Source organism: Tinamus guttatus, unplaced genomic scaffold (assembly GCF_059628265.1).
Source record: "Tinamus guttatus ecotype Peru unplaced genomic scaffold, ASM5962826v1 Tinamus_guttatus_pri_ptg000773l, whole genome shotgun sequence".
NCBI classification, from domain to species: domain Eukaryota; kingdom Metazoa; phylum Chordata; class Aves; order Tinamiformes; family Tinamidae; genus Tinamus; species Tinamus guttatus.
The window spans coordinates 578681-605338 of NW_028289307.1; the positions used below are offsets into that span (position 1 = coordinate 578681).

The window sequence follows — 26658 nt, forward strand, 5'->3', positions numbered from 1 at the left end:
TGCACTTGCCCCTGTTGAATTTCATAAGGTTTGTCTCAGTACTGAGTTGTCCAGTCTGCCCAGGTCCCTCTGGATGGCAGCGCAGCCCTCTGGGGTATCAGTTACTCATCCCGGTTTGGTATCATCAGCAAACTTGATGAGGGAGCACTCTGTCCCTTCATCCAGGTCACTGATGAATAAATTGAACAGGACTGGACCAAGAACTGACCCCTAGAAGACACCACTAACTATGGGCCTCCAACTAGACTCTGCGCCACTGATCACCACCCACTGAACTCTGCCATCCAGCCACTTCTTAAACCACCTCACTGCCTACTCATCTAACCCGCACTTCCAGAGTTTGCCCAGTGACTTGCTTGTGAGGGATGGCGTCAAAAGCCGTGTTGAAATCCAGATAGATTACATCCACCGCTGTCCCCTCATCTACCCCGTCAGTCATTCCATTGCAGAAGGCTATCAGGTTGATTAAGTATGATTTCCCCTTGGTGAATCCATGCTGACTACTCCTGAGCATCTTCTTGTTCTCCAGCCAGGATGAGCTGTTCCATCACTTTTCCAGGGATCGAGGTGAGCCTGACTGGTCTGTAAATATGAACAAGTTTATGTTTCTTTCTCAACTTATAAGTAGCAACAAGTTCCATTTGGAGGTTGAAACTGCTTCCCTTTTCCTCTTTTACATGTGAAAACTATGTTGTGGCATGGAAACTTCAGGTAAAATCATTCAAAAGTGAATGCTTCCGTGTAGGATAACCCTCCTAATCAATTCCCTCTCCCAAGGCCCTTCCTTACAACCATAGTGCTCTGGTGGTGGCAGACAGCAATGAGGAAAGGTGCAGGGGCACAGATCAGAGGGTCTGAGTGAGGGATCCCCAGATCTAGCTGTCCTGGGGCTGAGCAGCATTTGTGCACAAGAGCCATCAAGGATGGCAAGGGGCCAACATGCAGGCAGCCTCAATGTCACATCAAATCAACATCAAACTTGAGTTTTCTACGTCCTGTTTTAGGAGCAGAGAGATTTTGAGTACAACTCTTAGAAAATGCACGAGGAGGAGGCGACCGACACTAGCGTGACACAGTCAGGCCCAAGGCAAGGATGCTGCTGTCTGCAGCACAGTTCGTATAAACACCTGACCAAACAACACCATGCAGGGCTCATGGAACCACATGCATCGTCTCCTCCACTAGCCCTGCTCCTGCTCAGCCAGCAACCCCAGCCACGGGATCCCACGGGTTTGCAACCTGTCACTGCTGGCACAGCCCCAGGGCTTAAGGTGAACTCGGGCACAACGTTACCCACCGCCTTCTCTGGAGGGGCAGGGAGCTGCGGGACAGGGCGGCCCCACTCGCCCACCAGGCCAGGCCGGGCCGAATGGGACGGGCGGGAGGCGGCGGCTCGTGCGCAGCCGCCCCGGGGCGGGCGCATCGGAACGGGCCGCGATGGAGGGAGACGAGGCGAGCAGCCTGCTCGGGGAGTGCAGGCCGGCCCCGTTCAGGACGTACCGGCGGCGCTGGTTCCTGCTTGCCGTCGTGTGTCTGCTCAACTGCTCCAACGCCATGGTGAGTGCGGGGATGCGCGCAGGGATGCCAAGCCCGCGATCTGTCGCCGTTCCCGCGAGCAAACCCGGCTGCGGTTCCTGCCCGGGCAGCAGGGTCGCCCTTGGGGCTCTGCTGCAGCGCCCAGTCCCACATCGGGTCCCCGCAGCCCAGCGGGGCTGCCCCGTGGGCCGGCGCGGCACAGGGCGGGACGGAGGAGGATCCGCGCTTACCCCGGAAGGGAATGGAGAAACGCAGGGCACAAAGTACCGCGATGACGAGCGAGACCGAGGTACAGCAGCCTGTGCGGGTGGGGGGGGGGGGGACGGACACACATCCTTGCCGAGCCGCACGTACGCTCCGCGGGAGGCACCGGTGGCAGTTGCCGAGACTCTCCTCGGGTGGTATAGTTGGCCTCGGCCCTGCCTCCTCCGCAGCTGCACCACTGAGTCCCCCTGTCCAGGGAAAGAAGCGAGCAGATGCCCCTATGGGGTTCTGCATGCGTTGGATAAGCACCGGCATGGTTTCATACAAAACCTGCTGGGGAGTGAACTTGGAGCTGCTTTACAGGCTCTTCATTCTGAAAAACAGCTGTAGGAGATCAGACTCCTCCTGTGGAAGACTGAAAACAGGCTCAATAATTAAGTGCATGGTGTTTCTCTTTAACAAGTGTCACCAAGCAAGAATGCAAGCCCAAATCTTTGCTCATCAAAAATCACTGAGGGCAGTGTTGGTAATTATAAGGCTGATACAGAATGGTACATGTGCCTGAGGATTCTGTGTTGTGAATGCAGGCAACCTGGCAGCCAAGATCAGGGCACTGCAATCCTCAAGTGTTTATATGCTGTGAAAGAAGAGCAGGCATTCTTTGATGCAAGGAAAGCTGGAATGCAGCATTTGATTCAAGGAATACTGGGACAGAGAAATAGATAATACATTGAAGTGGGTAATATAGAAAAAAAAGTAATGTGTCATCTCTTGTGGTTAAATCTGTGTATCCTGTAAGGTGGTGTCACTCAAAAAAAACACAGTGTGAAATCTGATTTGCTTAATTGCAGTTAGACTAGCAGAGTACACCAATATGTTTAAAAGGAGAAATATACCACAGTTAGTTTAAGTCTATATCCTGCCTATGAGAAATCTATAGTGATAGCACAAGCGAGGCAAGCTGTATAGTGTTTTTCCAGGCTGTTTTTATAAGCTTAGACTTCACTCAAGATTAGCAGTAAAACAGGATGGTTATTTTAAAAGGACCTTTGCACGCACCATACAAATCTCCTGGATCATGTTGCTGATAGCTTTGCAACCCTGAAGGATTGTTGTTTTGTCCATTAGGATCTCTGTCCAACTGCTTGACTCTGTCCACAGTGCGAGAGACATATGGTAAGAACTGGTGTCAGAACTTCACTGCTTCAAAACTGAGTATCTAATAAATATCCTAGGGCATTTCGAAGGCCAGCACAAATGACTGGAACTTCAAGAACTGCTGACATATAGAATTATCCAGAAATGACATTAGTGCTTTTCCTAAGTACTCCTGATGAAAGTTACATCAAAATAGAAGGATCTGAAATCAGAGGTTGCAGACATGGTTGCTGATGGAAGGATTGACTTACCAATTTTACAGTTTGAAAACTGTTTTGCAAGTAAAGATGCGCTCTCAGTTCCTGTGCAGTTGTCACTGCCAATACTTCTGTGTTGTGAGTCAAGATACCAAAAAAAATTCAGCTTGCTGAGGATACGTGAGTGTCTTTTTGAGTTGGCTTACATAGAAGAACCAGGTCACCTCCTTAGCCTCACGCGATAGACCAACCTTCCAGGGCTATGCCTGGTCCAAAGCCAGCTTATATTCCCCAATTTTACCTATGCAATTTTCTGAAACATGGTAGATAGCAACACTACCTTGGCCTAAGATTAAGAGGGACTGTCAGAGTTAGGAAGACAAGATGGGAGCAACTTAGTTGTAAGGAAGGACACTAAGTCATGCAACAAGAGCAGGCTAAGAAATCTTTACTCAACTTGTCTTGGAGCAGTGACTAAGCCAAACCAGGGTAGCCATGTGGTGGTAAAAGGGGCACTCTTCCCTACTTCTTTCTGCTCCAGGTCTCATGCGGAATCCTCTCATTAGCCAATAAGCACAGCAACACAGGTAGGGTACAAAGAAGTGTTTTACAGTGAAGGTAAATAGCTCCTTGCTTAAATGTCCGTTACTGATCTGAGCTTAAAAGCATTTGTATCTCTCCTCTATACAAAGCAAGTACTAGCTTGGTAGGTATTGGCTGTCATTTTCTAGGCACTCCTGTTCTGGAGGTTGCTAGCTCCAATATCATGCAAGAAATCCATGCACTTAAAAAGGCCATGAGCAGGTACCAGTATGCACATGAGAGCCTGAAGCTCTTGGCTGGGAGGCTTCTCTGACCTCAGCTGTGCTGAGCTAGATGATTGTTGCCCAGCTGTCTCTTCACCACTCCCTGTGGGTGTAGCTGTTCCCCAGCTCTGTTTTATCAAATTGATGCTGTTTCTGCTTCTTTTTGTGTGATCATGTGGGTTTTTGTTTTGTTTTGTTTTGGGTTTTTGTTTGTTTTTTTTTCCTAACCTGAAGACTTAATGTTTAAGAACATTCAGGATTCACTGACAGCTGTAAACAACTGTGTTCTCTATTAGTTTGGATCAGACATTGAGATAAACTCTTGACACAAATACCTGCTTCTTATCTCTTCTTGGCTAAGTTCAAAGGGTGGGTACTTTTCATCTCACAGGGGGAACTTTTTCTTGCCTTAGCACTGAGGATAGAGAGGTGCATTGGAGAGCAAATCAGTGAGTTTCCTGCTCTGGACTGTGCTGGTCGGTGTGAGCAAGCAGGAGAGGACAAGGGAGGTAGAGGGCTGGGACTGACTCCACACTCGGTCAGGTGGTTCCTGGGCGTTAGTGCTGACTCACCCAGCTTGGCGGACTTCCACCATCGCTCAGTCACTCAGTACACCTGGGACCAAAAGCGAAGCCTGCAGAACTGGAGACTGGTATGCTCCAAGGCAGGATGTGCACCCTTCTCTCCTGTCTGTTTTGGCAGTGTCCCTGGAGATATGCATGGACACACAGTAGCTGTGCTTGGCTGCTGGGTCTTTTTGGTCTTCCGGAGAGCTAAAAGAATGTTAAAAGTGGCATCCAGGCAGGTATCTGACTACTCTGGAGATCTTGCCTCTGTCCTTCCTTGCTGGGCTACTACATCAGCATGGAGGTTTCCTGTTGAGGCAGGATGTCACATGCTTCTGATGTATATGGCCCTTTGGTGATCAGTGAATTTGGACCACGTCTGAGGTTACTGATTTAGTAAAAAAAACCAGACTGAGTTTAAGGGACTACTACCTGCAAATGGGAAATGGTGGCCTCTGTGTTGTTTATGCTAAAATAGAAGGATTGCTTGGGGTTTGCAACAGGTAACAGCATCCAGGGCTTCTACATCCAAACTGAGTATAGATAAGGATACTGACCTCTGCTTCACCAAACTCCTTGCAGCAGAAGATTGCAGATACAGCTGTGAAATGGATGGAGGGCTCAGGGTCAGGGTAAGGATAAGATGAGGCATAAAATAGCACTATCACAAGTAACAGGAGATACATACCAAGCGTCTGAGTTTTGATGCTGAATTTCCAATTTGGTGGAGGTGTTCAAGCTTACTTTCTTTGCTCTCTATTCTGCAGCTGTGGCTGACATTTGCTCCTGTGGCTGATAAGACAGCTTCCTATTTCCACATTTCCCTGGAGACAGTCAACTGGCTCTCACTCGTATACCTTCTCATCTCGATCCCCTTTGGACTGGTGGCAACGTGGGTCCTTGACAGCGTGGGGCTCAGATGGGCTGTGAGTTGAACTAATTTGTTAACCCCCAAGGGCTTTTCAGCTAGAGACAGCAGTGGTGACATCTCCCAAGTATTTAGCTGCACAAAGCACTAGCATGCATAATGTGAGTGGGAAACTTGCCAAACACTGCAAAGACAAGTGTTTTGAAAGCTGTGCTCTGGTTTGGCAATAGTTGTAACCTCACCTCTCAGATGGGGAATAGTGGGAAAAGACAGAATACACACTGAAAGACATTATTATGGTTTTCTCATGGCAGCATAAAATTTTTCCTTAAGACAGTGCATGATAAGAATCCCACTGCATTGCCTCACTTCTTAGCTGACTTACTGTGTGGGAGCCCTTTGAAACGGCATGCCAGAGCAGATACCTAGCACACTCACTGCTTTTAATAACACTTCATGTGCACGCTGATATGGCTCAGTATTTCCAAAGCAGTCAACTCTTCCATGAAAGATTTTATGGATTTACTTCCCCATGTGACTTCTATGACTCATAAGGATTTAAATTTCTCACCTCAATAGTTCAGCTGTCCCTGGCACCAAAGACCTCATCACCACTGTTGAACTTTTAAGGGACTTACCCAACAATGGTAAAAATCAGTCTTGCTTCCTTCTATGGTACAAAGATTATGAACCTTTTTAAACTTGAAATAGCTCTCTAGTGGGATAGAAGTGCATTAACAGCATCTGTGCACTAAAGGACTTGTTTCCATGATCTTTGGATGGTCACAGCAAGATATGGATGATAGTGCAAACTTGAAAACAGAGTAAAACATTTGAACTTAGAATTTCTCAAAGATTCCATGACAGTATTAGCTGTCTCACATAAACTGTATGTGGGCGGAATTGTCTAAGAATTGTATGTAAACTTTTAAAGTTATGATAGTGCTTTGTGGTACCTAAAGAAGTTCTGTCTGCTGAGTTTTATGATAAGATCATCTTTTTTTTTTGTTTGTTTGTTGTTCTTCTCCAGTGAGGCCATGACTTGTTGGGATTAGGCAAACCCTAAGGTCACTCACAGTGTGATTAACAGAGCTTACTGATCAGAGAATATACTTTACCTGTATAAAAGCCAAGCACATCAGATAGGAATCCTGAGAAGACTATGTAAGGTGAAAGATAACAACAGGAGCATACAAGTATTTCAGGAAAGGCAAATAAAGGGTTAGGTAACAGGATAAACCAGCTGCCCAAGCCAAGCTTCCCCTCACTCACCATCTCTTGCTGTTGTCTTGGAGCCTTTAGGAGGCTCATGTTACTCTTCCTCCTTACTGGGCATGCTACTTAACCAGGGTTGAGGCAGGATGTACATGTGTACATGGGGAGCTGCAGCAAAAAACCTCTGGCTCTTTCTGCTTGCTCCAGGTTACCCTGAGTGCATGGCTGAATATGACAGGTAGCATCATCCGGATGTTCAGTGTCCTGAAGTTCCTGAGTCTGGGCTCCTGGAGTTACTGGTACCTGTTTGTTGGACAATGCCTCTGTGCACTGGCACAGCCTCTTGTCATCTTTTCACCAACAAAACTGGCAGCACTGTGGTTTCCAGACAACCAGAGAGCAACAGCTAACATGTTTGCATCAATGTGTAAGTCATAGCTGCAAAGTAATGTCTCAACCTCACAGAACCTCCCAGTATTTGTTTCCTTTGGGGCACAGTACACAGAGGAAACTTTACACCACTGCCAGCTCATCCTGGAAATAGAGCTCTGCACAAGAATCTCAGCCATGTGCAGTAAATGCTTTTATGGCCCCGCAAGCCAAGCAGGAGTTATCCTGTTGGGGAGCAAGAAGGAGGAGTTGGCCACATCCAATTGCAAAGTTCAGTGTAGGCCACCCAGTCTGCCATCTCCTTTCCCTTCTGCCATGCCAAGGTGATCATCTTTGCCCAAGTACTACAGAATCTGAGGACAGTGTTACTAAATCCAAAGTCTCAGCAGTGGCCTATACTCTGCAGCTTGTTGGCTGATGCCTACACTGCAAGTGAAGCTAGTGGTTACAGAATGATAGAATGGCTGCTGGTGAGCGATTGGAAAGAACTGGAGATCATTTAGTCCGCCCACACACACACACAAAAGCAGGGACACCTAGAGCATCTTGCACAGGATCGCATGCAGATGAGTTTTGAGTATCTCTAGAGATGGAGATTCCACAACCGTTTTTAGGCAACCTGGTCCACCTCTGTTAACCTCAGTCAAGACATTTTTCCTCATGTTTAGAGAGAACTTCCTGTGCTTCAGATTGTGCCGGTTACCTCTTGTCCTATCACTGGCCACCGCTGAAAAGAGTGTGGCCCATTCCTCGTGACATCCTTCCTTAAGAAGGATGTACACACTGATAACATCCTGTTTCAGTCTTCTGTTCTCTAGGCTGAAAAGGTCCAGCTCTCTCAGTCTCTTCTCATATGACAGATGTTCCAGTCTCATAACCATCTTTATTTCTCCATGTTGTACTCTCCATGTCCCTTCTGCAGTGGGGAGTCCAGAACTGGACACACTCCAGAGGTAACCTCACCAGGACTAAGTGATCAGAAGTGACAGGGGGAGGATCACTTCCCTCAACCTGCCAGCAACCCAGGATACAACTGGCCTTCTCGGTCACAATGACTCATTGCTGGTCAACTTGTTGTCTACCAGGACACACAGGTCCTTCTCTGCAGAGCTGCTCTCCAGCAGGTCAGCTCCCAGCCTGTCCTGGTACATGGAGCTATTCCTCCCCAGGTGCAAGACCCTGTGCTTCCTTTTGTTGAACTTCAGGAGGTTCTTCACTGGCCATCCCTCCAGCTTGTCCAGGTCCCTCTGAACGGCAGTGCAGACCTCTGGTATATCAGCCACTCCTCCCAGTTTTGCATTATCAGCAAATTTGTTGACAGTGCAGTCTGTCCCTTCATCAAGATCATTGATGAATAAGTTGAACAATTCCAAACCTAGAATTGACCTGTTAGGGAAACTTCTAGCTACAGGTCCACAACTAGACTGTTTGCCACTGATTATGATCCTCTGAGTTCTGCCATTCAGCCAGTGCTCAACTTCCCAAGAGGAACCAGGGCCTGTGATCATGAGGCTAGTTCCAGCTGTCTATAAAAGGCCTCATTGCCTTTTTCTTCATGGTAAGGTGGCTTGTAGTAAACACCCACAAATATGTTGCCTGTGTGAGTCTGCCCTTTAATCCTTATCCATAAACTCTCAACTTGCCCACCCCTAGGCAGAGCTTCATTCACTCTAGTTGCTTTCTCACATAAAGAGCTACTCCATTCTCACCTTCCTGGGCTGTCTTTCCTAAAAAGTATGTACCATCCATGACAACATTCCAGTTACTCAAGCTATCCCACCATGTCTCTGTCATTGCAATGAGATCACAGCCCTAGGACCGCATGTAGTTCTTCATTTCCTCCTGTTTATTCCCCAAACGGTCTGCATTGTTGTACAGGCATTTCAGGAAAGTAACAGGGCATGCAGGTTCTCCTGGAATGATACAAGAGGATCCTTTATAGTCATTTCCCTGGTTGCATGCGCCTGCTGGAGGCATTCCAACTTGAACCACATTTTGCTGACTCTCCCCTTTCCCCATCTTTCCTAGTTTAAAGCCTTACTTACTAGGCTGAGCAATCTATTGGCAAAGACATACATGCCCCTCTTTGTGAGCTGGATCCCCATCACTTGATTTCTTCCCATCAGCTGATTATCTTCAAACAGGACCCCACGATCATAGAAAACAAAACCCTGTTGCCAATACAAGTGGCATAGTCTGCTACTAACTGTGGAAAATCTGTCCACTCCTCCATCACTTCTGCCAAATCCTGTAGCTTGACAGAACTGAGGCTGCTGTGTCTCTGTGTCCCCCACATTCAGCCAGAAATGAGGCTGAGCATGTTTGGCCAACAGGTATGCATGCCTATCGAAACAGAAAGAAAACAGCACTCAGGAGCAATATGAATGGCCGATTCCTTTTCCTCCCGTCAGGCTGCCTGGAATAGAGTCTGCTATTAGGCTATATATATGCATGGATAATATAGATCCCTCCATAAATCATAAAAAGCCTTAGACCCCCAATCTGCAACTCCCCTGGATCACCAATCTTCCCCAGTCTCACATGGTCGCACACAGGTCTTTCCAGTAGCTGGTCAAGGACTAGGGTCTCCTCACTAAGGGACTAACAGGCCCTTGGTCACTCAAGGATCTATTCCCCAGACCTGAAATCTCTCTGGTAGCTGGTTCACAAACCTCTTATCCCGCTAAGTGGCTAGTCCTGCTCGAAGTGAACTGTACACAGGCATATGCACACACAGAAGCTATAAGATCCCTAAGGAAACAAACATTCATACACACACTCAAGTCTCTACAGATGTTGGCAGCACAAACGATATGGTGGACCATTCTGATCCACCATCCTTACACTACTGGCTGGCACTGAGGTCTGCCTGCACACATGAACACAAAGGTTAGAGAGCTCTTCACCCAGGTAAAGAGTTATAAATACAGTTTCATACAGTTTCATAATGCAAGACCGACTGTAGAGATCAAAAGCAGGGCATAGTATGCAGCTTGCTTATATTTATCTTCTTTTCTATTTTCCCTACTTCTTTCCCCCCCCATCCCAATCTACCTTTGTTTCTTCCTTTTCTCATCTTTTATCCTTCTGTTAAGCATCTAATTATAGGTCTTGTAAGTTCCTACAATTCCCAAATGATTTCCTTTTATGTCATAATAAATCCTATACCACTTACAAGCAATAGTCTCTGTTAGTTTGCAAGGCATTTGTGAAAGAGAGTTTCTCTTCTGGTCTCCCTTCGCTAGGCATCACATTCAAACTCTAGACTAATCACTATGCCTTGATACCTCTGGTAGAGGCCAAGTAAGCGTGCTCTGATTAGACTGTTCTCTGTTCTGTTCAGTTGGAACTGATAAGGTTAGGGGGACTGATCCAGCTATCATTGTTCATGTGATCATCACTGAGCCTTTGTGTTTATGATGATTAGCCTTTAACCATAGAATCATAGAATCCTTAGGGTTGGAAGAGACCTTTAGACATCATCTAGTCCAACCCCCCTGCACACAGAACTGGACACAGTCCTCCAGATGTGGCCTCACCAGCGCTGAGTAGAGGGGGATAATCACCTCCCTCGACCTGCTGCCTCATGGTCAACTTGTGATCCAGCATGATGCCCAGGTCCTTCTCTACAGAGCTGCCCTCCAGAAGGTCAGTGCCCAGCCTGTACTGGTGCATGGGGTTATTCCTCCCCAGGTGCAGGACCTTGCACTTTCCCCTATTGAATTTCATAAAGTTGCTCTCTACCCGAATGTCTAGGTCCCTCTGGATGGCAGCGCAGCCCTCTGGGGTATCAGCTACTCGTCCCGGTTTGGTATCATCAGCAAACTTGATGAGGGAGCACTCTGTTCCTTCATCCAGGTCACTGATGAATAAATTGAACAGGACTGGACCAAGGACTGACCCCTAGGAGGCCTCCAACTAGACTCTGTGCCACTGATCACCACCCTCTGAGCTCTGCTATCCAGCCACTTCTTAAACCACCTCACTGCCTACTCATCTAACCCGCACTTCCAGAGTTTGCCCAGTGACTTGCTCGTGAGGGATGGCGTCAAAAGCCTTGCTGAAATCCAGATAGATTACATCCACCACTCTCCCCTCATCTATCCAGCTAATCTGGGCAAAAGCCTCACTAAAATGTGTGACTGATACAGGTTAAATGTAGAGAATAGACTCAAGGAAAACCATGGGACTGTCAGGCTCCCACCTGGAAATCACAGAATAACTTGAGATGCTTCTACAGACCAAAAAATCTGGGCTTGTACAATGCAGTCTGGCATACTCTCTTGTTTTATAACTATCTATACTGTTTGAAACATTCCTTAACTATCTGTACAGTTTGAAACACTGATGATTAATTTTAATAACTGAAGAATTCTCCTTTCTATAGGAAAGCCTCATGATTCACCACAGGTGAGTATGGCTGTTTTGGTAGTGAAGAAAAAAAGAAAAAAAAAAGACAAGAGCACATAGTAGTTGGGCTCCTGTCACCCTGTTGATGTTCTCTGTGGACAGGACTGGTTCTACTGGGGCTGCTAAGATTCCTGATACTACAGAGGAGCTTCATACTGAAAGAAAGGAACTTATCTTACTATGCATTAAGGAGCCAGCCTGGAAGTTGCAAGACTGTGAAGGGGATGAACCAGATATGCTTGCTGTGCTCTTACTCTTGACTCAATTGCTAGAAAAGGGATACTGCAGTCATCAGACCTATTTCCTACCTTCCTGTGGCATTTTTTCTCAGCAGCCAGATCAAGTCTCATCTTCCAAGGTCTCTTCTTCCCAAATCGAAGGATCTGGAAGGTGGCCCAGCAACTGGACTGGCCCACTGGCTGAAGCTGGCAAGTCTCACATTACCTGCACCATAGGGTGATCAGCACCTGCTCCCAACAAAAGCTGTTGGCTACCTTGCCTTCCACACTGCTTTGGAGTTGTGTGGGAAGGAATGGGTTGGGAGGAAAGGCCAACATTCCTACACCACTTCCCAATGTTGCTGCAATCCTATAGCAGAGGCGTTATTATTTAGCAAAGAACAGATGTATGATGACAGGATGAATCATTTGTTTTTACACTGTAGGGTAGACCTAGTTATTCACCTGGTTTCCCAGGCCTGTGATAAACCTTTACCTTTGCCACTGCAAAAGGAGCTCCGTCATCAGCATGCTGCAGAACAAATACTATCAGAGAATTCAGAAGGTGCCAGTGAGGGCCACCATGCACTGGGATGCTTCACCACCAATGCAGACTGTCTTGAAGAAGGTTTCTGAGCCTGGAAAAATAGAATGGAGAAGGAAAGCACATGTGCTTCAAGTTTGTAGACAACTTGGTCTTCCTTTTTAAATGAGACAGAGCAGCCAAACAGCATTAGATTGATTAGATAGACTTTCAGCCTTATAACAGGAATAAATCGATTAATTAATTATGAGGAAAAGAGAATAAAACTGAAAAGCAAGAGACAGTAGAAACTTCAAACCTGAAGTTCTTTACTCTGTGATGCAGTGAGGTATAAGAGTTAGGAGCAAATGGGCTGTGATTATTATCTGCTGTGAAACCCATATACTGCCTTTCTGAGAGTTTCTACTAATAATGTCTGTACCCATGGCTGTCTGCTATGCAAGACCTCCTCTGGATGTTCCTTATCACGCAGCCATTTACACTTGTTGCACCTGTTTATCAGGTAGCTACAGATGGAGTCACCTCCTCTCTCTTTTCATCGTCTAGAAAGACTGAAAGCCTTTCTGAGGCACATTACTCTTTATGTCTTCGTGCACACCGCCATGTCTGCCTGCTGCTCTCATCTTGCTCCAGTTTATTGACAACCATCTCTTGAGTTGACACCAGAGCAACACTTAGTGTTACAGGACTGTCTGTGTCTATGAAGTTGTCCCTGCAGGCTCCTATCAATATCCTCACAGCTCCCAATAGTATTTGGCTTCTGTGTGTGGGCTGTTTAGCAGAGAGGCCTTTACTCATCCCACCAAACACTTGAGGTCACTATGATTCAGCTGTGCTCTTCAATCTTTACATCGTAGTGGAGACTGGCACAGAAACAGCACAAGGCCAAGGTCTTAGCCCCTGGAAAGTCCATGAGAAATTCTACTGTGCAAGGTGAGGAAACACTTGTCTTGATTGCACTGCAACAGTTACTGCTTCATCTTTGGGTTTCTGGACTTGCTGTGGTCTGTCAGCCAGCAAGTCACTTCCAGCACTCTACAGCATTTCAATGCATCAGCATCATGCACAAACAGTAAGCTGTGAGCCCCAGGACCCCTTGGCCAATAGCTTGCTGTCGATTAACTCTGGTTACCTCCTTTTCATTCATTGTCAATCTAGGCCCATATCATTACATTTCTCAAAAACAGAATGAGGATGAAATGCTCTAATTACTCAGTCTGATTTTATCTTTTCAAATTAAGCCCAGTGCTTTCATTTCTCCCATCCTCAGAAACAGCCTTCATAAACAGGTGTTTCATGAAAACACCTCTAACAGCTAGTCCCCTAGGTTGCCCTTATGCATTTTAATCAGGTGCAAAAGTTTTAACAGTTTTGGAAAATACTGTTTAACTGTATCCTTTGTTTACATTACTTTAGGAGCAGAGAACATTTTAGTAGGCAGTGGAGTTGGTTGTTTTTTGCAGTGCAGGTAGGTCAGACACCACTTTAGCTGAAGAAAAAGGAAACAGTAGACATGTAACTATGGTACATGTCCGTGGTACTCTCCATCTGCACTTCCCAATACTCTTAACTGAAATTGCTTCTGGGCTCAGAATTTCACAAGATTTCCAAAAATTGTGTGCAGAATGGGACAGGGTGGTATGTCACATTCTCTGGAAACAGGAGCCAGGCACTCTCAGGCACTTTCTGTAGATTAGCAGCCTGCTAGTAAAGCCAGACCGACATGAAAAACTGTAATGGTTCAGCAGGTATGCAGTGCATCTCCACTACCTGTTGTCTCTGCCTGGCCCACTGCTTCTCCAAGCCAGGTGAAGCACACAGTGTCTCAGAGCCAGCTGGTTATTGAAGGATGCAAAAGGAGCTGGCAGTAGGGAAGTAATTTGGGAAATATGGGGAAGAGTAGGGAGACCTTCAGTTTTGTAGTAGAAAAGAAAGGGGAGGGACAGGACGTATGTATTAGTAGAAAACCAACTTTGCTCATGTAACCATTTGCACAACATCTCATTAAAGTTTGTCCCCTACAATTCTGGACATTCCTGAGAAGAGGCAGAGGATGGTTTTCCATACGGTATGCAGCTCCAGCCCCACAGGCTAGGCATTGCTGAGCTACTGTTTTGTCTTGCACGCTATCAGGAATGACCTAGTGTAAGTTCTGAGGGGTTTTGCAGGATTTTCTTGCGTTTCATGCCTGTCTGGCATAAAAGACCAATAGCATCACGGACAGCATTAGGAAGTGTGCTGCTGAACACCATATGTGGAGCACTATTTTCAGTGCTGGGCTCTCCAGTGAAGAAGTACATGGACACACTGAAGTGAATCCAATGAAGAGCCACTAAAATGATGAAGGGTTTGCAACATTCACCATATGAAGAGAAGCTAGGAGAGCTGGTAGGAAACTGAAGAAGGTTCAGGGGAGATATTATTGATTCATATAAATATCTGATGGAAAAGTTTAGAGAAACTGGAGGCAGACTTGTCTCAGTGGTATCCAGTGATAGGACAAGAGGCAATCGGCACATAATGAAATGGGGTGTTTTGCTATATCTTTGTTCACAGAGCCACCAAATAATGGGATATTTATTATTAGTGAGAATTAAATTGATAAACATTGTCATATCGATATGGCAGAAAGAAGGCAATTCTCCTTGACACCTATCACTGTTTCTCAATAGTCCTGGTTCGAGTCACAACAAGCACACTATTGTGGGGAAAGGTTAGGATTGACTAGCTATGGTTTGATTCTTGCTTCTGAGCTGCAAGTTGCTAATGGGATACTGTTTTCAGCTTACTGTGAATGACTCCCTGATCTGCTTTTGTTTTATCCTGACGGACTGTGACTCTGGATAAACATACTGCAGAAGTGAATGGGGCAACTGCTATGCCAGAGAAGCAGGCAAGAAACATAAAACTGAGAGGAGGAATAAGGAGGTGACATGTGAGGGCATCTCAGTGTGTTCAGAGGCATCAGAGCTAATGCTGGGCCATCTCTTCTAGTTTCTTCTAGTTCCCACAGGTTCCTGTGGGAATCTGAGGATATGCAGGGAAAGTGCATTAGTAACTCCACTAAGCAATAAGGACAGATGTCTTGGATAGGTCCATCTTCATTTTGTCCCTTCAGTTTGGGTTTTACAGGGGTTTTCTTGTGAAAGTGGGGACAGCATAAATCATAGATGAAGATCAGCATCCTGTTATGGGAGCTAGGGGCCACAGGAAGATGAATTTCTAATTGGCACAATGGGAGCAGGGAAACATGGTAACAGCAAGACTTCCTAGTTTAATTTTGCAAGTGGTCCCCTCCTGACTTCTGCATACATTTGGCATGCTCTATCCTTACTGCCACTCTGCTGCCCTCCTACAACACTGATGCTGACTGGTAGAAGGGGTACATACATGATTCTGACTGCTTACCTAAAACAAGTATCCTTTTTGTTCTCTTCCAGCCAATCCCTTGGGTATTCTTATAGCAAATGTGCTGTCACCTGCACTAGTTCCAGAAGGAAAACACATTCCACTGATGGTAACTTAAAATTGGTTTAATCGACAGTTGGGCCTTGGGTTTCAGCTGCTTTACATGTTTAGAGGCAATGGAGCTGGAAAGACTGATAACATGTTTTTGCATTTTGTTGTACAGCTGGGTGTTTATGCCATCCCAGCAGTAACAGCTTGTGTTCTAGCAACTGTTGGGATTCACAAGAATGCTCCTCCAACACCTCCTTCAGCCAGTGCAACTAACTCCACCTCCCAGCCATTCCTCACAGGGCTCAAAATGGTAAGTGCCACAGAGAGAAACCATCATCACAGTGATGCGTGTACTGAGGAAACTGCCAATAAAGCATACTCTGAACCCTGCCCCACCAAACAACCTGCCAGGAAAAATCCCGAAAGGAGATCAGGATCTCTTCCTTCCTCAGGGAGTTAACATCTGCTTACAGCAGAGGTGAGGCAGATGCTGTCTGGCTTATTCAGCTATGAACTGGCTGCTGTTCAGTTGGCTTAGACAGATAAACCGATGCACCTCCGAGAGGACTGCATCTTTGAGCCACCTGAACAGACCATTTGCAGGAAGCAAGGCACATGGTAAAGTGAAGAGTAGATTTAAGGATATTGTGGAGTCCCTTCTGCCCTACATAGTACCAATTCTGCTTGTCCTCCAGCTGGTCTTAAACTCCCCCTTGACAGCAGAAAGCCTAATTCCTCTAATGCTCAAAGAATAGCCCTCTTCACTTTTATAGCTGAAGAATCTGAGACCCTGACCTTCAAGACCACTGTCTCAGATAGGCTTTTTTTTTACCTCTCCACTTGTTTAAATGATGTTGCAACTTCTTTTTGTAGCTCGTGAAAAACAAGTCATACCTTATCCTGGCTGTATGCTTTGGAGGAGGAATTGGGATCTTCACCTGCTTTTCAGCTCTGCTGGAACAGATCCTCTGTGAAAAAGGATATTCAAATGTGAGTCTATATCCCTCCATCCCCATTTCCCACATGATCTATATATGATACCGTCAAAATGTTTTTCAGTAATTAGGGACTCAGAGCAAAATAAGGACAAGTGAATGTGGTGCACTGTCTATCTCTCATTTCCTGATCAAGTCTACTATATATTAAGCAGCATATTAATTCAGAGCACAGTCAGGGTTTTACTATAATAGATTATCATTTTCATTACTTCCCTTGCCCTGGCCCCCATTTGTGAATGAAAAGCTTCTCTCGCTAGACACTGTAAAGGAAAGATTATTTGGGTTCCTTCTAAGTCACAGCAGAGCACTGCTGCCACTACATCCCTATGTTCCCCTCCTCAGAACGGAAGAAGGCCCAGACAAGCCCTGGAGAGAGCAGGCCATTCTGTTCCTCAACTGTGTGATAACCAGCTCAATGCCAAAAATTCTGACTGTGTTGGTGTGTGGTTGGCCTTTCCCAGGCCTGCAGTGGAGCCCGCAGGAGCTATTCCAAACACCCTATCTTTTCTGCCACAGCAGTACTAGCCAGCAGAGCATAGGTCCTATCCTTGCTACTACCCACTGCCTCTCTGCTCAGACTGCCCTGCTCTGTCCCTGGCCCAGCATGGCTGGGATGGGCCATCGCAGTCATTGGGGCAACCTGCCTTGTGGTGAGCAGTCAGTCAGGATAAATTCCTGGTAAAATAAGGGCATTGAGTATGTTTATAAATAAAAGTTCCCAAAAGGAGTTAAAACTGTGTGTGAATCAGGAATTTGGTCTTGCTGTATAAATCATTCAGTGCCAGGGAACTGCTGTTGCCCCACACCCAGCCTCCCAGACCAGATGTGCAGAAGCTTATTCTCCACTGAGACCTTGGCATTTGTGTGACTCTGTTGTTCACATGCCCCTGAAACAGCAGTCATCCCAGGTCAAGATAATTGCTACTCTGAACCCAGTGGAGGCATTGACTATTGCAAAGGACAGAGGAATCTGTCCTGGTGCATTAAATGACCTACTAGAAGCAGGCAGATAGGTCAGTAACATTAAACCTCTTGCCCTCCTGATTTAGTTGCTCAGTCACTTGTTCTTCTACCATGCAGGTATTTGCTGGCCTGAATGGTGCAACATTCACCATGTGTGGTTTGCTGGGTGCCTTCCTACTTGGACTATATGTCGACCGAACAAGGAGGTTTATAGAGTCCACCAAGATCTGTTTCTGTCTGAGTGCACTCGCTAGTATAGTGTTTGCAGTGGTGAGTTCTGCCTGGCATTGCAAATATCTCTGGGCCTACTTCTGTTGACACCTCATAAATTATCAACTCGAAAGAAGGTCAGCTCATGTCCCATTTCCTCTCCTCCCCTCCCCTCAGCTTCCCTCTCCTGCCAGAGGCGAAGAATCAGTTCAAAATACAAACACTTGCTATCTTGATGCTTTGAACTTGATTTCCAGACACATAAAGTTTTCCATATGTTTGGCTGCTTCTTTGCCATTAACCAGTGTAGCTGGGACAGGCCTGCTACTGCTATGTCAGAAGAAACACCTAGTGTTCCTCTGTGGGAAAATAATAGAGTAATAAAAAAGACACCAACCCTAGGGCAGCAGGAATTACCCTCTTGGCTTTACTACTGTTGACTGGCCAAGGGGGCCATGATCCTTCTTGCAGAGATGAAGATGAGGCTGTTTTAGGAACTAAATTAACCACCAGGATATGTGGATTTTTTGTTGTTTGGTTTGGTTTGGTTGTGTGTTTGCTTTTGCTTTTTAAATAATATCCTGGTGTTACAGAAGTGGGTCTGACAGCATTGATATATGATAAAGAATAGTTTCCAAGGCAAGCCTGATGACCTCTTATATGTAACTTACTCTAAATATGTAAAAATATATAACCTACACTTTAGACATGTTAGTTTGTAACAGGAGGAATATGAGATAGCAATCAGCTGAATGATCAGCTGAATACATTTCTGGTAAATTGCTAAACAGGGAATCACGTCCAAGCAATAGTACCTGTTTTTCAGGCATTTCTGCTTCTCTAGTCTTGCTTAAATTCAACAGGTAGATCTCCTGTAGCATGTCTAGAAGGCTTCAGATTAAAGAGATCTTTCAGTAAAAGGATGAGGAAGGTGCTTTGGAGAACAGCGAACCTTTGGGACTTCCCTCAGGTGATGGTGAAATACAGGTTTAAGCAGAGACTTTCTGTGCAGCAGTGATGATACTGAGACTTTGGCACCATTTCTCTGCCTGCAGGCATCTCGGTTCCGACACCAGGCCATAACCTTGGCCATAGCCAGCTCGCTGTTTGGGTTCTTCGGTTTTGCCATCTATCCCATTGCCATGGAGCTGGCTGTGGAGTGCTCCTACCCGGTGGGAGAGGGCACGTCTACAGGCCTGATTTTTGTGGCAAGGTAAGCAGGCAAGTTAAACCTGTCTACAGGTGAGCTTGATTAGTATAGGTGCAAACAAAGCAGAGCATAAATGCTGGTGCCAGCCATGCTGATGATTTCTTCTGTCTGGTATGTATGATAAGGGGAGAGCTGTCCATTGTGGATTTTGTCTTAAAGAAAAGGACATCCATCCTTATCTGAGTTGCAGAGCTAATGAACTTCCAATAAAGAGTGTAAAGCAAGGAAGAGTATGTGGATCTTGTGCAAGAAGGGCATGAGGACAACCATCTTTGGCACTAAGCAGGAAGATATACCTGTTCAGCATCACCTATGTCCAAAGCAAGCATGAGTTGTGTACCTGAGAGTAGTGTCTGTATCCATGGCAGTACATGGATCTGTCAGGCCTCAGTTCCCATTGCCAAAATGGGGTTCAACACTCTCAGGGCAGCTGTTCCATATCAGACAGAGCAGTGAAGGAACAACACCCTAGAGCTCAAGGCACAGATATACATGCCTCACAGCACAGTCTGTTTGTGCATCTTGGGATTCAACCGTTGCCGTAAATAACTATCAAAGAGGGCACTGGACAGCTCCCTATTGTCTCCTATTGGTGGCAGAGTTTACTGTTGTCTGGCAGCCAGCTGAGAAAGAGGAAGAGGCTGAGGTCATTGCCTCGCTTTTCTCATCCTCACCCTTGCAGTGAGAGATATTGGCAAACTTTCCCCAGTGACCAAGACTTAGGTCACTGATAGCTATGCTTCAGAATCTGACCACCTTTGCTGGAGGTAAACAGTGGCCTAGCCACGTGCGTCATGGGTCTTGAGGATGTGCTGAAAGGCAAGCCTGAGTTAGAGACAGTTGGCAGTAGTTTACCTCACTACAAGCACCCTGCACCAGACATAAGCCAGTTCTTCCTTGCTGAGATAGCCTGGCAGCCCTGGCAGGACTGATGAATCAGGCAGGAGTAGTAACTGCATGATGGCTTCTCCCCACAGCCAGATCCAAGGTGTGATTTTAATGATTCTGCTGCAAGCCCTCACCGTGCGTGTTTCTGAAGACCCATCCTCTGCCTGTGACCTTGACCAAGATGGAGCCCTGGATTGGACCAGTAAGTATGTCCTTGGCAAACCGCAGCAGATGCTCAGTTACACTATATGTGCCCTCCCCTCTCCCTGTCATGGCCTCCCATGTGTCACAGGGAGTGAGGGAACCTGCAGGACAGATTCCTGCTGTACACTATCTTGTAGTCACCTGTCTCCCAACCTGATGGTGCACTCTCTGTTGCCATGGCTAAAACAAGATTACAAGGCTGAAATGGAAGACCTTTAAGGTGCCATGAATGCTGTTCCTGGTTAAAATTCCCCTTCTGACCACACTCCAGAGACCTAAGTTTCACTCAGATAGTGAGAAGCTGTTGTAGGGGAATATGCTGTGCACAGAATACAGCTTATGTTACTTTGCAGTGTGGCTGGCCCAAGATCCATATGCTGTCTCAAACTGAATCACCATGTTCTGCAAACACATGCAGAAGCACGTACACATTCAAGTAAAGTTTTGCTGGCTTCTTCCAGGCTTCCCTTCCTTTCCAAACTAGTCAAGGGAAGAGAAAGTAACTGAGATGAACTAGGGCCCAAAAGTGTTATCACTATAGGTTAAACCTCAAGGTTGATCAACCTTGATCTCTCAGCTGGCTTATACTTCTGTAATAATGATACCAAGTCCTCTGTACGAACTACAGTGTAGAAGCTGGCAAACATCTCTGAAAATCTTCTTCACGGGAGCAGAAGATCTCAAGATCAGCTCCAATAGTAATTAGAATCATAGAATGCTTAAGGTTGGAAGGGACCTCTAGAGGTCATCTAGTCTACCCGCCCTGCACACGCACGGTCACCTAGAGCACGGGGCACAGGACTGCGTCCAAGTAGGTTTTGAAGATCTCCAGAGAAGGAGTCTCCACAACCTCTCTTGGCAACCTGTTCCAGTGCTCCGTCACCCTCACAGTTAAGAAATTTTTCCTTAAGGGCCTGTGGAACTTTGGATGCTTTAGTTTCTGGCTGTTTCCTCTCATTCTGTCGGTGGCCACCACTGAAAAGAGGCCAGCACCATCCTCCTCACTACCTCCCTTGAGGTACTTATAGACACTGATTAGATCCCCTCTCAGCCTTCTCTTCTCCAGGCTGAACAGGCCCAGCTCCCTCTGTCTTTCCTCATAGGGCTGACGTTCCAAGCCCCTGATCATCCCTGCGCTGGACTCTCTCCAGTTGTTCCATGTCCCTCTTATACTGTGGAGCCCAGAACTGGATACGGTTCTCCAGATGTGGCCTCACCAGGGCTGAGTAGAGGGGCAGGATCACCTCCCTCAACCTGCTGGAGACACTCTTCTTAATGCGCCCCAGGATCCCATTGGCCTTCTTGGCTATGAGGGCACACTGCTGCCTCATGGTCAACTTGTCATTCACCATGACACTCAGGTCTTTCTCTGCAGAGCTGCTCTCCAGAAGGCCAGTCCCCAGCCTGTACTGGTGTCTTGGGTTATTTCCTCTCAGGTGCAGGACCTTGCACTTGGCCTTGTTGAATTTCATTAGGTTTTTCACCACCCAGTTGTCCAGTCTGTCCAGGTCCCTCTGGATGGCAGCGCAGCCCTGTGGTGTATCATCTACTCCTCCCAGTTTCATGTCATCAGCAGACTTGCTGAGGGACTGACCCCTGGGGGACCCCACTAGCTACAGGCCTCCAGCTAGACTCTGCGCTGCTGATCACCACCCTCTGAGCTCTGCCATCCAGCCAATTCCTAATCCACCTGTTGATTCATCTATCCCATACTTCCGGAGTTACCAGTAGCTTCACAATAACTGTGGCAACTCTCCCCTCCTCCCTCAAAAGCTTTTTTTTTAAAATAAGATGGCTTCACTGAAAGTGTCCAACTGCTCATCTTGTGAGAATTGAACTGAATCTCATCACTGGGTACCTGTCACTACTTAATTTTTGATCTGATACAGTCAGATCTGTGGGGAAAGGCAGGAAATTGTGACCATGCTTGGAACTACTTCCAAACCATCATGCATAGCCTTTTTAAATTTTCTTTTTTATTATTTTCCATCAAAAATGTTTTTAGGACACAAACCTTTCTTAGATTAAAACTTCTTTCAGGAACCTTTGCTGCACTTTCCTATCTGGTGACCTCGTAGCAAGGAGATATTGTAGCACAGATATGGGCCTGTTCTCTTACAATGCCTGAGTGTTTTGATTAAGTCTTTCTCGTAGTTTTCATTACCCCAACCTCCAACACGCTCCCAGCTCCCCCACCCACACCACACACGCAAACACACTGTGTGCACCAGATTAAGACCTCCAGTCTGTGTGACCAAGCAGGACAGGAATTCTGGAAGTGTTCTGAAATGTCATTCAAGCCCTCATCTGATGCGCTTTGTGTGTGAGAGAACGTTTGTTTCTTAAGAAACCGCTGTTGCCCCACTATGAGCTGCACAGATACCTTGGGGACAGCCTTTGGGAGGAGTTCACTAAGACTGCAGCTTATTGAGAACTGACTTCTAAGCCTCTACACCTCTGGGTTGTCACAGATCTACACTCTGAAAATTTATCTTTTTTTTTGCAGTCCCAACACTTCTTCTGGCTGGGCTCTGCAGTGCCATGGCTTGCTTCTATGTTATCTTCTTCAACACTGACTACAAGAGACTCCATGCTGAGATAAACAGGGACACTTTGGTCAATGCAAATGAAACAGCAGCAGAAACCATCCCTGAAGCCTGACCAGGTTGAAAAGAGCACACCAAGGGCTGGTTATGGAAGGACAGGTCAGTGAGCAGGGACTATGACTGCTGTGAGTGCTCACCTGAAACAGTGAGATGTTTGAATCCTGCTGCACAACAAGCCGCCTGGATTTCACAACCAAAGATCTAGAGCAGAGCTCTTGGGCAGCACTTTCTGAGCTTCCTCAACTCTTAAATTTATATTCTGAAGCTGAGCTGGGTACAGGGTGGTTGGGCTGCCAGAAAGGTCAGAGGAGATTGGACAACTACAGAGGTACAGCAGGCATTTTCAACTGTTTTGAAGCTAAAGAAATGTTGCAAAGGAGAGGAGCATTGTATTTAAGCTGTTTTGCTTTTGTTGTTGTTGTTTGGTGGGTTTTTTTCTGTCAAAAAATTAGCTTGCAAGAACTGTGGTTCTTTTATAGCTTGACACTCTTCCCTCTTCCTTGGCTCAACAGTGGTAGGAGCTAGAGCATCTTTCTGTTGCAGGAGAGAGACATAGGCATGCTATCTGTAGTATGAATCTGTTACAGTGAGCCACAGTTCCTCTTCTAGAAATTGCAAAAGGGATGACCACAAAAGAAGAAATAAGGAATCAGTGAATACTAAATGTGGCACCCTTCCTTTCTATTTCTTGTCCCTTGCCATATGTCAAGGCGTTCAGGATCAGTTTTGTTTCACCTTGTGCTCCTGTAGTCTCAGTATCTCTCCACCTATTCTAATGATTCAGATATTCCACAAGAGGATGAAGTTGCCACTTTAAGATCAGGTTTGTGTACACTGTGCAACCTACTTTCTGGAAAATCAAACAGCAGCACTTTGCAGGGAAGGTGGCAAGAAAACAGGCAAAAGTGACCATGTACAGAATGCAGGGATGCATTTGCAAATGAGAGGAGTAGTTCTGTGGAAGGTCAATTAAGCTGCAACACCAAACAGGCATCTTCCAATTCCCACTGCAACTGACAGTTGTGCTTCAGGATTTGAAGAGATGGGAGATGCACAAAAGATCTCGTTTGGACTTCAGTTACCGTAACGATTGCAAAGGGTACAAGTGAACTTTTCTGCCTTCTACAAACATCAATACCTGCATTGCAAACCATTGCCTTGCTTCATTATTCAATCTTAGGTATACAGCTTGAGCACTTGTACTCCTATGGCATTTCCGTACCACAAGTAATAAGATGAGCTCTGAAGAATAAGTAACTTACTTCGGTCTAACTAGACCATTACCCAAAGTGAAGGATACACTTTTCCTGGGGAACACTGTGAAGAGGAGCACCACCTGGACTCACTTTCCCATCTGCTGCTAGAAAGCTCTCCCATCAGAAGACACCTAGCTGCATACAGAAAGAGCCTGCTAGTTCCTACAGCTACAGCTCTGCAGTCAGCAGAAATCACTATTTTTTATCAAAAATAACAGGAAGATGTGTTCAAACAAAATGAATTTGGACATATCAGGTAAGTTGGATTTGCTGTGTTTTTCAAAATTGTCAAGCCTGCAGCCATGGATCTAATGTACTGAACAAATCAACACCAAACTTACCTGTCACTCCTGAGTCCTACTGTACTGGGAAGCAAGAAGCACTTGGTGCTTATTGATTTTATATCTTTACAGATAATTCCTGTTTTGGGTGTTTGGTTTTGTTTTGCTTTAATAAAGAGCAGCTTAAGGAAAGACTCATCTTTCCTCACTGTGTGAATCTTAAAAGAGTATTATAAAGATACAAGGGTGCCTCAGATCAGCTAAGCAGCACAAGCCAAAGGTAATAATGCTCTTCCCCATGTTAAGTGATACCAAAATAATGAGGGTGAGTAGTATTTCAGATAGCTCAAAAGGCTATAGATTTCACTAGTGTTAGCTTTGTTTTGAAGGACACATTTCTAGGCTTGGCGTGAGGAAGCATGTTGCTAACTAGTGTCTCAAAAATCTACTAATTTCTTGATTAGAAAGTCTGCCTTCCCCAGCTGAGGCACTCTCATCTTTAAACATTCAAAGAGGCATAAAAGGGTAATATTCTTTCAGCCAGTGCATGAGAAAAGTAGATGTGTGAAGAGCTGCCAAGTGGATGGAGCCCTCAAAAGAGGTAGACTAGAGCTTAAGGCCTTTGATGGAGGGCTGTGAAAGAAAGGGATGTTGCGAAACATATTGATGAGGAATTCAGCCTAAGCAAGGAGTGTACCATTCAAACACAGGCAGAGAAGAGTTGCCCATGGAAATTTCAAAGCACTCAGCACTGCCCTCCCAGGAATCTCCAGGCCCCTAGCTGATTGATGGGGACCTGTGTTGTCAATTGCTAACATGGGGACTGCAGTGGCTGCTTCACTCCAAGTCAGTCTTCTGGGCAGCTATCCATTCCTCTTCCCTTCCTGCGGGCATCCATTCCTCTTCCCTTCCTGCGGGCAATAGCTGCACCGTATGTGGTCAGGAGGGGCTGGGAAACCTAACGGCTTCCACAGAGACTTCTTCTGGTCCTGAGGAAAGCAGCGGAAGAGATGCTGCCCACCCAAGGCATGAGTGGGGCTTCAGTAGGGCAGCCAGGGAATTTTCTCATACGAAAATGCCGATGCCGGGCCCATGCAGCTGGGCATGACCATCTCCCTTCATGATGGCCATCAGGGCATGCCCTGCAGTGCCCAAGCTCTAGCCATGGTAGCTGTTACAGCTGTTGCTGCAGAGACCCTGGAGTGCTCAAGCAGCTGTCAATGGCCATTGATGGAGAGCACAGGAGAACAACCGCTGTGGCACATGCACACAACAGTATAACTCACCTGTCCTGAGAAGGCACCTTCCTCCTCCACTGTTCGCACTGCTCCAGTATCTGGTAGTTGGACATATGCAGTGGGGAACTGGGGGGCACCATGCATGTTCCTTTCAGCATCAGAGAGAGACTGGGATAGAGTGCTGACTGTGCTGACCGCACCTTGGCCTGGCTTCAGACTATGTACCATCTTGCCAGGGTGGTGAGGAAGTGCAGACTGGCAGCGCTGAGCACCACCAGTGCAGAAGCAGCCCCACAGTGACTACAATGTCTCCATTGTGTCTGTGGCTTGCTTGGGGGTGTCTTCAGCCTCAGTGTCCAGCAGGTCCTGGCCCTGCCAGCAATCCTTTGTGACCCTTAAGGCCACAGCAGCCTGGAGGACATGATGGTCTCTTCCAGCTGAAGGCCCACTGTAGCCTTGCGTCCACAGAATTTCCCCTATGCCCTCGTGGCTGGGTAGGTTTCTGCTCTAAGGATGCTGTTGCCGGCGTGCCACAAGAAGGGCTGGCCCTCATTGTGCTGCCCTTGCCCCACTGACTGCAGCAGGGCTCCCTGCTGCATCCCGTGCAGTCAGCAACTGAGCTACAGCAGCTAGGGCTGCAGTGGGAAAGGATTGGCATCTTCCTACCCGTGTCCATACCAGGCGCCTGGACACATGCTTCAGCACGTCCCTCTGCTCTGGTCCTCCCTATACCTTTTGAGAGCAAGACTTGGCTCACTAGGCCGAGGCCTCACCGAGGCAATATACAGACAGGGCCAGAGGGTCTGTTAAAAAGGAAGTACAGGATACCACAGCAGCAGGAAGAACAGCAGCATAGGGCCCCTTCTTCCCACTTCAGGAGAGTGTGGTTTGGCTTTGGCCTATTTCTGGCTCTAACTACTAACGCCAAGGCCTAGGCCAGGGTCCACATAGCAAGCCCAAACGCTGCCTGCTAAAAGCATTCTTTTGGAAGGGAAAGCATGTCTTTGAGGAACTAATTGAAAGTAGTCAAAACTGAACAAGGGTGCTGAATAGAGCAGCCTGTGCCAAAACAAGACCACATATGGAGGGAAACTGCAGGAGTTTATCAAAAGGACACTGACTGTCAACCACTAGGGGTTCCAAAAGACCACCAAGGCCCATTGAAGAGATGAAGGGTACATATGTGTGAGGGTGGGGCATGTTGTAATTAGTTCTAGGAAATAGAATGATTAT

General features: G+C 46.5%; 1 protein-coding gene across 1 annotated transcript; it reads left to right on the top strand.

Annotated features, from left to right (window-relative positions):
- The first annotated feature begins 1437 nt into the window (after nucleotides 1–1437).
- On the top strand, nucleotides 1438–22792 carry SLC49A3 (solute carrier family 49 member 3). The gene is made up of 10 exons (XM_088537449.1): nucleotides 1438–1557; nucleotides 5235–5393; nucleotides 6758–6977; nucleotides 15553–15629; nucleotides 15744–15881; nucleotides 16445–16561; nucleotides 17650–17802; nucleotides 18798–18955; nucleotides 19930–20042; nucleotides 22551–22792. The coding sequence occupies exons 1-10, from the start codon at nucleotides 1438–1440 to the stop codon at nucleotides 22703–22705; spliced, it is 1410 nt and encodes a 469-aa protein (XP_088393575.1). The 3' UTR covers nucleotides 22706–22792.
- Nucleotides 22793–26658: the final 3866 nt, after the last annotated feature.

Excerpts from the sequence above, each read along its gene's own strand:
- SLC49A3 (XM_088537449.1), top strand. The coding sequence starts at position 1,438 with ATGGAGGGAGACGAGGCGAGCAGCCTGCTCGGGGAGTGCAGGCCGGCC. Across the intron at positions 5,394-6,757 it reads GCGTGGGGCTCAGATGGGCT|GTTACCCTGAGTGCATGGCT; the intron begins GTGAGTTGAACT and ends TGCTTGCTCCAG. Across the intron at positions 6,978-15,552 it reads TAACATGTTTGCATCAATGT|CCAATCCCTTGGGTATTCTT; the intron begins GTAAGTCATAGC and ends GTTCTCTTCCAG.